This window comes from Lipotes vexillifer, unplaced genomic scaffold, assembly GCF_000442215.2.
Source record: "Lipotes vexillifer unplaced genomic scaffold, Lipotes_vexillifer_v1.1 scaffold2646, whole genome shotgun sequence".
NCBI lineage: Eukaryota > Metazoa > Chordata > Mammalia > Artiodactyla > Lipotidae > Lipotes > Lipotes vexillifer.
The window spans coordinates 133,898-145,729 of NW_006790242.1; the positions used below are offsets into that span (position 1 = coordinate 133,898).

Genomic DNA, 11,832 nt, shown 5'->3' on the forward strand with positions numbered 1-11,832 from the left:
TTTTCCTACCTCAACACACTAGGGGACACATACTACATCCATCAGTACTGTAGGTCATTTCCAAATTCTTAAGGATTTACTTTCTAAACATCAAGATTAGTATGGATTAATAAAACAAATGTCACTTCAACAGGAGTTAGGTGGACAATGTAATTTTACTGTATGTCTTGTAAACATGTACCTGTAGTACTAAGTTAAGAACTGGGGATTAGAGCAGCCTAAATAAAACTCAAGCACTGAACTGGCTAGATCTATTACCTGCATGTTTTAGCACAGAAGTTGTGCAATGACAGGGCCAAAAAGTCACATCTGAAAATTACCCAAGATAAAGGCTCTCCACATCACAAGGATATTTGCAGTTTTACCTATTTTTTAGTTAAGTCAATTAATGATTTGAAGAAACTGTGGTTTAACCTAATAAATCCAAATTGCTGTTTAGAGATGAGGCAGTTGGTAAGCTTCTAACTCAAAGCACTAATTTAACAGTCCCTTAAAACTCATGCATAAGCAAGAGTTCCAATACATAAACTAAGCATTGCAACTTATTGCCAGGCCATTGCCATTAACATAAACCCTTACTTTCATTAACTATTACTAAAATGTTAAAACCTAAACCCATTTTTATAAAGTCTAGAGCCCCAGAAATATGAACAATGACCAAGTTTAGATTCAAACCATTTCAATGTGTAAGAAGGAAATTATGGAAACTAATGATTTTAAGATGTGTTTTATGTCTAATACCAGCAACTACGACTTGGACTGAAGATACAAGTTTATGCCTTCCTTAGTAAGTTTATTCTGGTTTAGGCTTTTAAAGCACATCAGAAATACCCTTACAGATTGTTTACATGTGAAAGATGTCTACACCACTGCCTTACAAACTATCAAAATGTTTCCTCATTTGTGCAATGGGACGGGTTATAAAAAACAATCCTAGGATAAAAGCCTATTTATATTAAGTAAAAGTTCATAGAAAAATGTCAATTTCCACAACTGAGGCGAATACAAAACAGTCTGTCCATGAACGTAAACTCCACAGGAGATGAAAAAGAAATACTACCGAGTTACCTTTCCTCGAAAATAGTATCTTTTCAAGGAAAACTGTCTTTAAGAAGCTTTAAAATCTTGTTGGTGTTCAAGACATCTAGTTCCGTATTTATTTTCAGACAGGATCCTAGGCAAATGACAGCTTATCATTTCCTAGATTTAATATGGCTTCTTTTTGTCACTTCAATGTCAAATTGATTTGACTCATACTTCATTTTCAAGATTTCATCTTGCTGTCTGGGTATCAGGGCCAGAAGCTGGTCTCAGCCTCCTAGGTCTGAGCCAGAGCCAGCCACCAAAGGCTAGATAGGAGTAACAAGGCGTAACCTACCAGCAACAAAGAAAACTTTTTACAGTTCCAGTTACTTTATGATTTCTAACTTAAAGCACTTTCTGTTCTTTCCTGATTAACATCTTAGTAACCAATCTAATCCAATTCTTGCCTCAGGATGATAGGTATTAAGTAACTATATGCAAAAGTTTCTAGTGAAAGCACCCCTTAAACCAAGAGTAATCTCACAGGTGAGTTTTCTCAGGGTATAATTGGGACATCTGTTCAGATAAATTTTGTTTATTCAGTGTTTTGCTTGCCATTGAGGGGAGGTAGGCAAGGGAAGGGGTGAACAATAAAATCAAGTTTCTCACTTACAGATCTCGTTCTGCCAAACTTGGAATCAACTTTTTTTTCTCTTATTTGCTATATGGTGCACTCCCTCTTCTTAATTTCTTAAATACTCTCTAGGATTATGTCACTTCATACAAATGCAAATGTTACTATTAATTCTGACCTTGAAACTGCTTCTTAAAACTTAACATTTTCCTGGGCAACATTTTTATCTAACCCATCTCTCTTCCCAAAATTTTCTGTGCTACACAGGCATGACAGCCTACCGAATGTCACTTGGCCATTACTCTCCCACTGCGATGATTAGAATATGAATTCTTTAATAAGCAATTTTAAGCTAGAAGGTATATCCAAGATTTTTCAATAGCACCTAAACATTTAGGACACAAACACTGATTAGCAACAAACCTTACTCCCCACCCCCATTAAGTCTATACAACCCCAGTAATACTGATGTATACTGAAAAGCAGACTCATGCAAATGGTTGCTAGCATTAAGTTAATTGCTAAAAAGACAAAAGCCCCTGAGGCACTATCTTGTACTGTTAAGTATTCCTATGGTAATTGTAGGGTTATAGGCCAAAAAATTCTCAACTGAACCTATACCATCATCTGAAACTCAGCTCCAGCTCATCTTTTAGCAAGAAAATTCCTAGGAGTATAAATAGTTAAAAATCTGATTTTAAATGGCTAAAACAAAAATCTAAGCAGTCAGAAATATAAACAAACCTATACTTACCAGAAGCAACCTAAAACACCAATGAAACACTAAACTGATGTCAAGTTTTAGTTCTACAGTTTGACTCCTGATTCCTCACCTCACATGAGTGAGGGTCCTTTAGAAGATTAAGTGTTCTGTGCAAACCCAATAAAATTACAATTAGGGGATCTAATGTTATCACATAACTACAGTTAAGTTAGCAGTGTTGTGTAGTAATGACTGGCTTGCATGATGGCTTCTAAAAGCATCTGTTCCCAGAGTTTCATGTATTATACAGATGTATATATAATTATCAGTTGAGGACAGCCATTAGCATTTTGTAAAGATGATAAACTGAGTGTTAACTTCTCCCAGCCAGTACCTTTTCCCCTCATTAAATGTTAAAAGTCATCTGGGCGGGGAGGGGAAGGGAAGCATTCAACTTTACTTCATAATTTAAAAAGTCAATTGTCAGTATACATTTAAGTTTTTAAAACCTAAATGTTCCAAGTACAGAGAATAAGCTGTCCAGAAAGCACACACTTAAATTTTCTCCTCTTGGGAGTTTCATAAAGGGATTTTGAACCTTGATGGCGAGAATCCCAAAACGAGAGTAAAATGAATTCTTTTTATTGCAAACAAACGTCTAAATTAATTTCTCCACCCACTTTCTTTAGAAAGAAAAAGAAATCAGCAGGCTAAGGAGATACCCATTCAAGAACTGACATGATTAAAAATTAAGATATAAATGGGTGACTCACAATTTCATTAGCTTACAATGATGGTGGAGTTAACTACTACAAGCACACTAGTTATACAGTATTTTGTGGGAGAAGGGCATACAGACATAGCTAACTTCATATAGATCCCATTAGACAACTGGATTTACAACAAGTTTTTTTAATAAGAAATGGGCAAAGCCAGCTTTCTTTTCAGAATCAAAATGCAGAACAAATGGAAAAATTATGGTATTTAACCTTCACAAGTTTGAGCCTCCACAAATAACGCAACAGCTTTCTTTCAGAATCAAAATGCAGAACAAATGGAAAAATTATGGTATTTAACCTTCACAAGTTTGAGCCTCCACAAATAACGCAACCAAGTTTTACATTTTTAACAGCCCTTCTACATACACTCCATCTTCTCTATCTTAGTTCCAAATTTTATCTTCATTCCCAAATATGCCAATTGCATTGTTACTTAGAAAGAAAGAGCCTTCCCAGTTACTGTCAAAAACTACTATTTAGCTTACCCCTCCACTACTCAGCAAACTACAGAGAGGATGGAGTGTAATACGAGCAGTACAGAGTCTTATGCAATTCATGAGGACCACTTAGTCCTTACATGAATCTGGTTGCTAACATTTCTATTATATTGTGACAATAACTCCCGACTGTTATCTCTGAGAAATGGGGGGAGTAAATTCTTAATAAAAGACACCAGGTACAAAGCAACATTTTACTTTTGTTGTGATAAAAAAAAAAGTCACATTTTACAGATAAAATGTAGAACCCTGAAATACTGACACATTCTCTTATCGTGCACAATGCTGAGGTTCTCTTACGATTCACTTTAAAACTGCAATTAAAAATGTACAAAAAAGAAACGAAAAAAAAAAAATCAACCCACAAAGCTTCTAAAAAAGGAACCCGCAGGCACTTCCTCTTGTGGAATGTTTAAAAAGTTAGCCTACTAAAGAAAACAGTCGACTTCTTGTGAAGGTTTTGGAGAAATATGTATCAGTTCGTTTTATTTGGGTATTCAATAATATCCTTGGTGATAATGCTGACTCCATGGCTTCTGACCCCAGAATTGCTGTAAGAGAAAATTTTTTTTTTAAAGAAAAAACATCAATAAGCCACTCAAATTGCTTTTAGGAAATGACAATCTAATTCAGAGTAACTGCTGGAGACAAATTTATACCTGTCATACCTCTGATTTATCAAGCCAGATTTAGTTGGTATTAATATCCCATTATCAATACACATTACAAAAGGAAACACATTATGACTTGGTTAGTTTATACAATTAAGGCTAGCAGTAAAAAGAACCATATGTATTAAATACTATTTTATTTAAAATATTAGGTTACAGCAAACTCCAACCTATTTTGCCTTCAAAAGATATTATGGCTACAACTGCAACACAATTCACACCTTGCCCTGTAACACTTATAAACACTTCAATCCCTGGACAAGATCTTTTTTCAAGATTGACTCTTATGAATTCAAAATACAATTAAATGTACAAAAAAAGCACATAAGGAATTACTTACACCCTGCTGCCACTGGTTGTAGCCCTGAGATTGATTTTTGTAGCCACGATTGTTTCCTCGTCCTCTGAAGTTCTACAAAAAAGAAAAAAACCTTTAAGAGCACAAGTTGTTAGGTTGGTATATGGGGCAGGGGGACAAGAGGAGACACAGCCACAGAAACAGGTAAGATTGCCAGTCAGCCATTAACCTCTGAGCACTCTCTGCTGCGTTTGCTCTCAGGTGATTAACTTATTCGCTATGAGACATCCCCTGACTTGTTGCTAGTTAATGCACCTGAAAAATCAATATAAATGAAATTGACTCATTTTACCATCACTATGTGTACATGCCGTGTTCGTAACTCTTTCTGAGGCTGCGCAACACATGCCTTTAACTTTCCAGACTGAACTATACAGAGAAACAGTATATACAGGGATCTTAAATCATTACCTGGTTGTAGTTCCCTCTGTTAGGCATTCCACCTCTGTTGTAATTCCCTCTGTTTGAATAACCGCCTCGGCTGGGAAAAACAGGGCCACGAGGATATGGATAGCCAATTCCACCACTTCCGCCACCGCCACCACCTCTCTGTGGCATATTGCCCCTCCTATTATATCCACCACGATTCCCAGGAGCTAAAACAAGAGACGTTTCATTTAATAGTGTGTTGTTACCTTCTTTATACACGACTTAGGGTTCCTTCTGGACCATTCCTTTATTTTATGAAAAAAATGTTTAATTTAACCATTCAAAGTAACCTAGGTGTGTTTACCATCAAATCGCATAAAGTATTTTACTATTGTTACTAAGACAGCTAGGACATGAGGATCAAAAACTTCCTATGTTAAATTCAGCAGAAAAACATACAGACCCAAACTAGAAGATTACAGATCACCACTTGTTTCAACATTGAACCAAATAAATAATACTCAAAATTAACTTGCCTCCTCCTCTGAAATTTCCACCACGCATATTGAATCCACCGCGCCCTCTATGGCCACCACCTCTGTTAAACTGGTTCTTGCCACTCTTATTTTTATTGCTCTTCTTTGAGCCTGTGTTCTGTTTCTTTTCCGGTGGAAGAGCTTTTTTGCTTTCTTCCTTATATTGCTCCAAAAGTTTTTGGGCTTCCTCCTTCTGAAGTTCAACATACGTTATTTCATCAAAGCACTCAGCTACTTCTGGCAGAGTAAAGTTTCCTACAAAACATTAAATCATATTAACCCACAAACCCACTACATACACACTCACAATCCTAGAGCCTACAACTCTCAAGCAGCTTAATTCCTGCAAAGCATACAATATCTATTCATGTCTTAATTACATTTTCTTAAACAAGTGAAGTATACTCATTTACAGTTAACTCCTGTAACAGTATTACTGACACAAAATTTAAGTTCACAGATATAAATCACAGAAGGATATTTAACGTAACAGTAGAAATAAATTTCATGCCTTTCATTTTGAGGACTGCATGTTCCGGTAGGTCTTTTCCCTCTACTTCTGCTTTCTTCTGCGTTCTCTGCTTATAGTCTTCATCTTTTGGGCAAACTACAACAGCTTTTCGTTGGAAGCCTGCAAACAGGCACATTTTTCTCCTCTGGGCAGCAGCAGACACATTTGTCTTTAAAAAAAAAAAAAAAAAAAAAAGTTTATAACCCCAAACATTAATTCTATAATTATCAGTTACTTTTTTCAATCTCAAAGCTGCAGCTTACCTGATCCAAAATGAAATTTCTCTTCTTACGGGCAGCAATCTCAATAAACTTTCCAAGACACTGTGGAGCTCTCTGCAACAGCGTGTTTAGTTTCCCAGTATCTGCCATTTGCTTCTTAAAACCTGCCACCTATTTTTAAAAGTTAAAGTTTCAAAATTTAAATATTGCCTTTTCTCACTGCTACAGAAAAGGATAGTTTATCCTGTAACAACACCCAGTGCCTTCAATTCATTTTTAGCTACTGGATAGTCCAAATCCAAAACCTTCTATAGAAAAGAGAAGGAAGCCTAAGCTAGCCATTGGAAGGCAGTTTACCTTACAAGTAAAGAGCCTGCTTAAATAACCAATTTAACTGTCCGAACTCCTATCTCTAAGATACTAACAAAATGAATAAAGACAGACAAAACGGTTACCCCGAATACCTTCTAGTCTTAAAAATGCTGAAATCATGCCCCATTTACTTACCATCATTTTATCCATTATGGTGTTTGTTCCAAGAATGTTGTATTTACCAGGATTTTCTGCTGCATGTTTAGTAACCCAGGTAGTTTTTCCAGCTCCTGGCAAGCCAATCATCATAACCACCTACAATGGAAAGAATTCTTTAAATATTTTTTTTAAATGCACAAAAGCCCAGTTTACATATCTGAACTTTCACAGCCTTTTAATGGGAACAACATGTATGGCAGTCAGTAAATTAAACAGAGCAACCTTCCAACTCTTCTAGATGTTATTTTTGCCAAGCAAAAGCAACCTTCAAAATTCTTTTTTTAAAGTGACTTACTTCACAATCTTTCTTCTCTTCAGGCCCCTTTGGTCCTCTAACTCGATCCTCCAAGGGGACATTCTGGATAAAAGTATAGTCTTCAGGTATTGGAAAATATGGCTTTTCCTTCTGACCAAAATTAAACTCAACCGCACAGTTGTGGCACAGAACATGCGGGAAGAGTGGTCGTCCAGCAAGAACTTCCTTACTGATTTTGAAGGCAATGCCAAGATCTTGTCCATTCTTTGCATAGGAGAGTTCTACTTCATCACTTTCAAAGTTCTGTTAATTGGAGAAAAAAATTAATGGGTTTTAATCTTCTTATAACACTTCTTTAAAAACAAAACTTCAAAATTCAAGTTAGGAGTGAAGCTTTATCCTGTAGAAAACATATTTAGGTTATATGTTAAAGAGCTTTGGTTAACATTTGGTTATATACAACTAGAACACCTATATCCACAAGCAGAAATTAATATTGCCCTAAAAGACTAGATTTTCGGATCAACTTCACATTAAGTAGTTTTCAGTCAAAATGAATTAGTATTGAAAACTGACAGTGATATGATGTTAAAATACTTTTATCTACTAACTTGCTATTTATATGTAGAAATTTAGCTACGACTTACAACAAAACATGTAATCACATCATTTTCATCAAACTTCTCTCCATAATCTTCAGTCTCACAGCTGCATGTTTTTATTCCTTTTAGAGAATACCCATAAGAAAATTCTTCTTCACCTAAGAAAATAATTAACTTTCATGAAATCAGTTTTTCAGAAGTCCAATGACCCACGTACTTTTTACATTCCAGATGTAGGGTTCAAAAGTATACTGACTTTATACTACATATAAAGTTAACGAGAGGTAGGTGGTTATATAACTAGTTGACAAATTGCATACCATGGATAATATTCTATTTCAACTATCAGTCATAAACCAAGTAACCACAAAGACAGAAAAGCTAAACTTTAGCCAGTGTCCATGTTATTATTATTCATCTCTAAAAACAGGCAAAAAGTTTAGAATGCCTTCTAGTCTAACTACTGAAATCAAACCCTGAACACTCATGAGTACATAGATACTCAAATGGAAACTTTACCAAGCAACATTCCACTTGTGGTTAGTGACCAGCCAATCCGAACTTCGTGTATGTCAATATCTTTTGTATATAAATGCCTTACTGGGATCTTCTCTGTAACCTGGAAGTCAAATCATAAATGATTAAACTGTAAACGAAGGAAAATAAACCACTGAACCAACGCTGGTTTATTTCATTCGGGCAATGGGCTAATTTTTCTCCAGCTACAAAGTACAGAAAGACACCAACTCTACTCTTCCCCCTAACATTCACAAGAACTTTAACAACTGATGTAAGGGTTTTTAACTTGAAACGGAAAATGGTTAAGTACTTGGTTAATTCACGTTTAAAAGAAAATGTTGCAATTACATGTTCTCGATACTCAAAACCAACTAAAGTATTCATTTAACACGCTTTTTCTCTGGAACAAAAACAGGAGCCTAACCAAATTTATTTTCAAACCCATGGTGGGCCTTTCAAGTGCCTGATAAAAAATGAACACCCTAAATAAAAATTAGGCTGGCTCTATATGGCAACTTCTAATATAACAAACATCCTAAACTGTTACAAATCATAGATTCCAAGTCCCACAAAAACTTGAAAAATTACAAGTTCCAGTGACATCTAAGTGTCAGGGAAAAACTCACAAAGGTTCTTAAGGAAAAAAAAGACATCATCACAAAATTGCATTTACCTTCATCTCAAAACAGACTTTGCCTTTCGACACACCATAGGATGCCCTTCCTCCAGCCCAAAGAAAAGCAAAACTCTCCATAGTAAGGGAAGAAGCACTGAGGCGATCTCTTGATATTTTAAAATGTAGATCACAATTATCTGCAATTATATCAAATACCATATTATTTCTTTTGATATCCAATATAAATGTATCTGCTATGTAGACAAAACTTTATTAAATTTTCTCATATTTCTTAATGTTGCATACATTTTTACAGATCATGCTGTTGTTCGAATTTTCAGTTCAAGCCCCGCTCCCACCAAGTCAATTCTTGCCAAATTATGAACTAGAGCATACACTACCTGTGCAACTAACAAATATCGAGGTTTAGTATGTGTATTTTAAGTATATAAAATAATCAAGACAATGTGACATTAATACATACCTGCTCTGCTCTTTACCTTGATTTAGAGGCAAGCAGTAGAGGATAGCAGGAAATCAAAGTGAAGCATGCCAGACCAGGTAGAATTTACCAGTGCCACAATAAAACTGAAGGGAGGCCATGATCACGTATTTTAAAATACGAGTATGAGCTGTTGATCCTGCACTTTACAGGGGCTCTAGATCTTAAATTGTTTGCTAAAACTTGTTAAGGCAGTTTCAATCTGCAAAATACAAACCTGGTCATCTAATGCTGTTACTACTACAGCATTTTAGGTCCCCTTTCCCCAGACTTGCCTGTTAATCAATAACAATGGGGGATTACACACTTTGGAATAATCCAAATCCAAAACTTCTTTAACCTAGCTACCTTTGGGTCACTGGCTCATTAGCATGCACCTTCTGAGTTCTCAGCCAAGGGAGCACTTAAGTTAGAAAGCTACTGGTGATATGAAATTAAATCTACAGTTTGAAATTCTCCTTAAATTAGCTTTGTTCTTTTATTCCCGATCATCACTAACAGAATTTTCAATTCAACCAATTGTGTTTGAACCCAATAATGCACTTAAATTGATATCCCTAGGTGAGGAGCTAAAAGCCTTTTATAATAGCATTACCTTGCCGAATCATTGCTTCAGTATCTCGCCAATATTTAAGCAACTGAATTTAACGTAAAACATTCAACTACGCTTCCATGGGCAAGTCTTTTTTAAAAAAAAAAAAAAAAAAAAAAACACTCCACTATCTCAACTATGTGGTAAAGCGTATGCAATAAGAAATCAAGACTTATATTTACACTGCCTTACACATCTAAATAAAAACCATACGTATTCCAAAACATGAGACTCTAAGCTTCAACTCCTTAGATCTACAGGATAAGTTGACACCTTACCTCTAAGCAATTATTTCCACCCTTTGTTCTATCACAGAAAGAATTGTACTTTCTGATCACAACACCAAATAAATGATTTTTTTTTTTTGTATTAGAAAAACTAGGAGTCTGACAGCCAAGGCCCATTTAGAGGTTTGCAATACTTCCTCATACTCAATTGCAACCCAACTGGGTAAAGTAGCAGTATTTACAGCGCTGCCATTGATACCATTCGCTGCTGAAGAAAGCTAGTGGCCCAGTGATAGCCCACTGCTGCTGCCCCAGGTCTTTGGAAGAAATCAACTTAGCTTAAAGCAGCAGCTACTGAACTGGAATTGAGAACAAAAGAGCAGTTATTGAAAAAGTATTATTACAATCTTTTAGAAAAGGGAATATAATGGCGTGCTAATGGAAAAGCCATTAATATTTAACTAGCTCAAAGAGCTCACTTAACATAATTCCACAAAAAAATGACATTACTTTATCGTAGAAGCCTAAATGGACAAGTTATAAGTAGTCTTACAAGTTTCCATTAGCTAGACAGTCAAATATTGGCATTAATTTCACATTCCTACAAATGAGAACTTTAAAGCCATACCAAAAAACATCAAATTGTTAGAGCCTGTAAAATTACCAATACAACTACTGTACTAAATATTAAGTGACCAGAATCTGAATATAAGCCATCATCTTCCTACTTTTAAAACAGCTGTTTACACGTGTTAAGTTTTCTAATATTTTGTAACCAAAACCCACATTTGACAATTGGGGGAGAAACAGCTTCACTTACAAGTATCAAGACAAACAACTGTGTCGTCGAAGTGCTCATCTTCTTCTTCAACAGGTGGCTGAGGAGATTTGGCTCTGAAAGACAGAATTGTCTCCTGATACAGCTTTCCCCACCAAAGCATAAAGAACAAGTGACAAGTAACACTACGTTAGCATCCTCTACCTGCTATACTTGTTCTCTTCAATGTACTCAAAATAGCCACGGCCATGATCTTCTCGAGGTCTTTTAACACCTCTCTTTTTATCTCCGCCTTTCTGTTCTGTTTTGCCGTCTCCTACAACACACGACACCCCTTTATAAGACACCACGCCGCAACAAAACAAACAAAAAAACCTATTCTGTTTTGACGCCCCCCAAAAGCTCGACTTTCCCCGTTCATTTTTTTAAATGTTTTCAATCGACGACTCAAACGAGAATTCAAAGAAAAACCCGCTTGGAACTGGACTAGAATTAGTGACGCAGTCTAAGGACATTGCTAATTTCGCCAGCCTACTCGAATATTCGAAAAAGCTAATGAAAACTTAGCGCGGCCCAGGCCCGAAGCCCACGTGTATCCCAGAGAGAGTTCAGGAAGGGGGGAGGGGCCGAAGCGCCCCGCCCGCACTCCCCTCCCCCACCCGGGCCCGCGCTCCCGCGGCCGCATTGTACTGCTCGCCGCTGGACCCGCCCGGCCCCGCCCGCCGGAAGTGACGTCACGCCGAGCCCGGCGCGCCTTGCACAATACCGCGGCCCGGAGCCGCCACAGCGCGCCGCCGGGGCCCCGGGCCTCCCCTCCCCCCGAGACATGTGCCCGCACTGCGCGCACGCAGCACGGCGGCGCCACCGCGGCTCCTCCCCCTCCAGCGGCAGCTGCAGTACCCCCCCC

The 11,832-nt window shown here is 37.0% G+C and overlaps 1 protein-coding gene across 2 annotated transcripts in view; it reads right to left on the reverse strand.

Moving 5' to 3' along the window:
• Positions 1–3,816: 3,816 nt before the first annotated feature.
• HNRNPU (heterogeneous nuclear ribonucleoprotein U) overlaps positions 3,817–11,832 on the reverse strand; it is a 9,528-nt gene continuing 1,512 nt past the window's right edge. The window contains exons 2-14 of one of the 2 annotated variants that reach the window (XM_007463465.1): positions 11,130–11,241; positions 10,968–11,041; positions 8,884–9,023; positions 8,211–8,310; positions 7,737–7,849; positions 7,129–7,392; positions 6,810–6,929; positions 6,345–6,473; positions 6,082–6,250; positions 5,571–5,825; positions 5,077–5,261; positions 4,648–4,719; positions 3,817–4,187 (exon numbers count right to left, since the gene is read on the reverse strand). In XM_007463465.1, coding sequence (XP_007463527.1) covers positions 4,134–4,187; positions 4,648–4,719; positions 5,077–5,261; positions 5,571–5,825; positions 6,082–6,250; positions 6,345–6,473; positions 6,810–6,929; positions 7,129–7,392; positions 7,737–7,849; positions 8,211–8,310; positions 8,884–9,023; positions 10,968–11,041; positions 11,130–11,241 — 1,787 coding nt within the window. In that variant the 3' untranslated portion in view covers positions 3,817–4,133. The remainder of the gene's footprint in view (positions 4,188–4,647; positions 4,720–5,076; positions 5,262–5,570; positions 5,826–6,081; positions 6,251–6,344; positions 6,474–6,809; positions 6,930–7,128; positions 7,393–7,736; positions 7,850–8,210; positions 8,311–8,883; positions 9,024–10,967; positions 11,042–11,129; positions 11,242–11,832) is intronic. The other variant, XM_007463464.1, reaches the window with a different exon arrangement.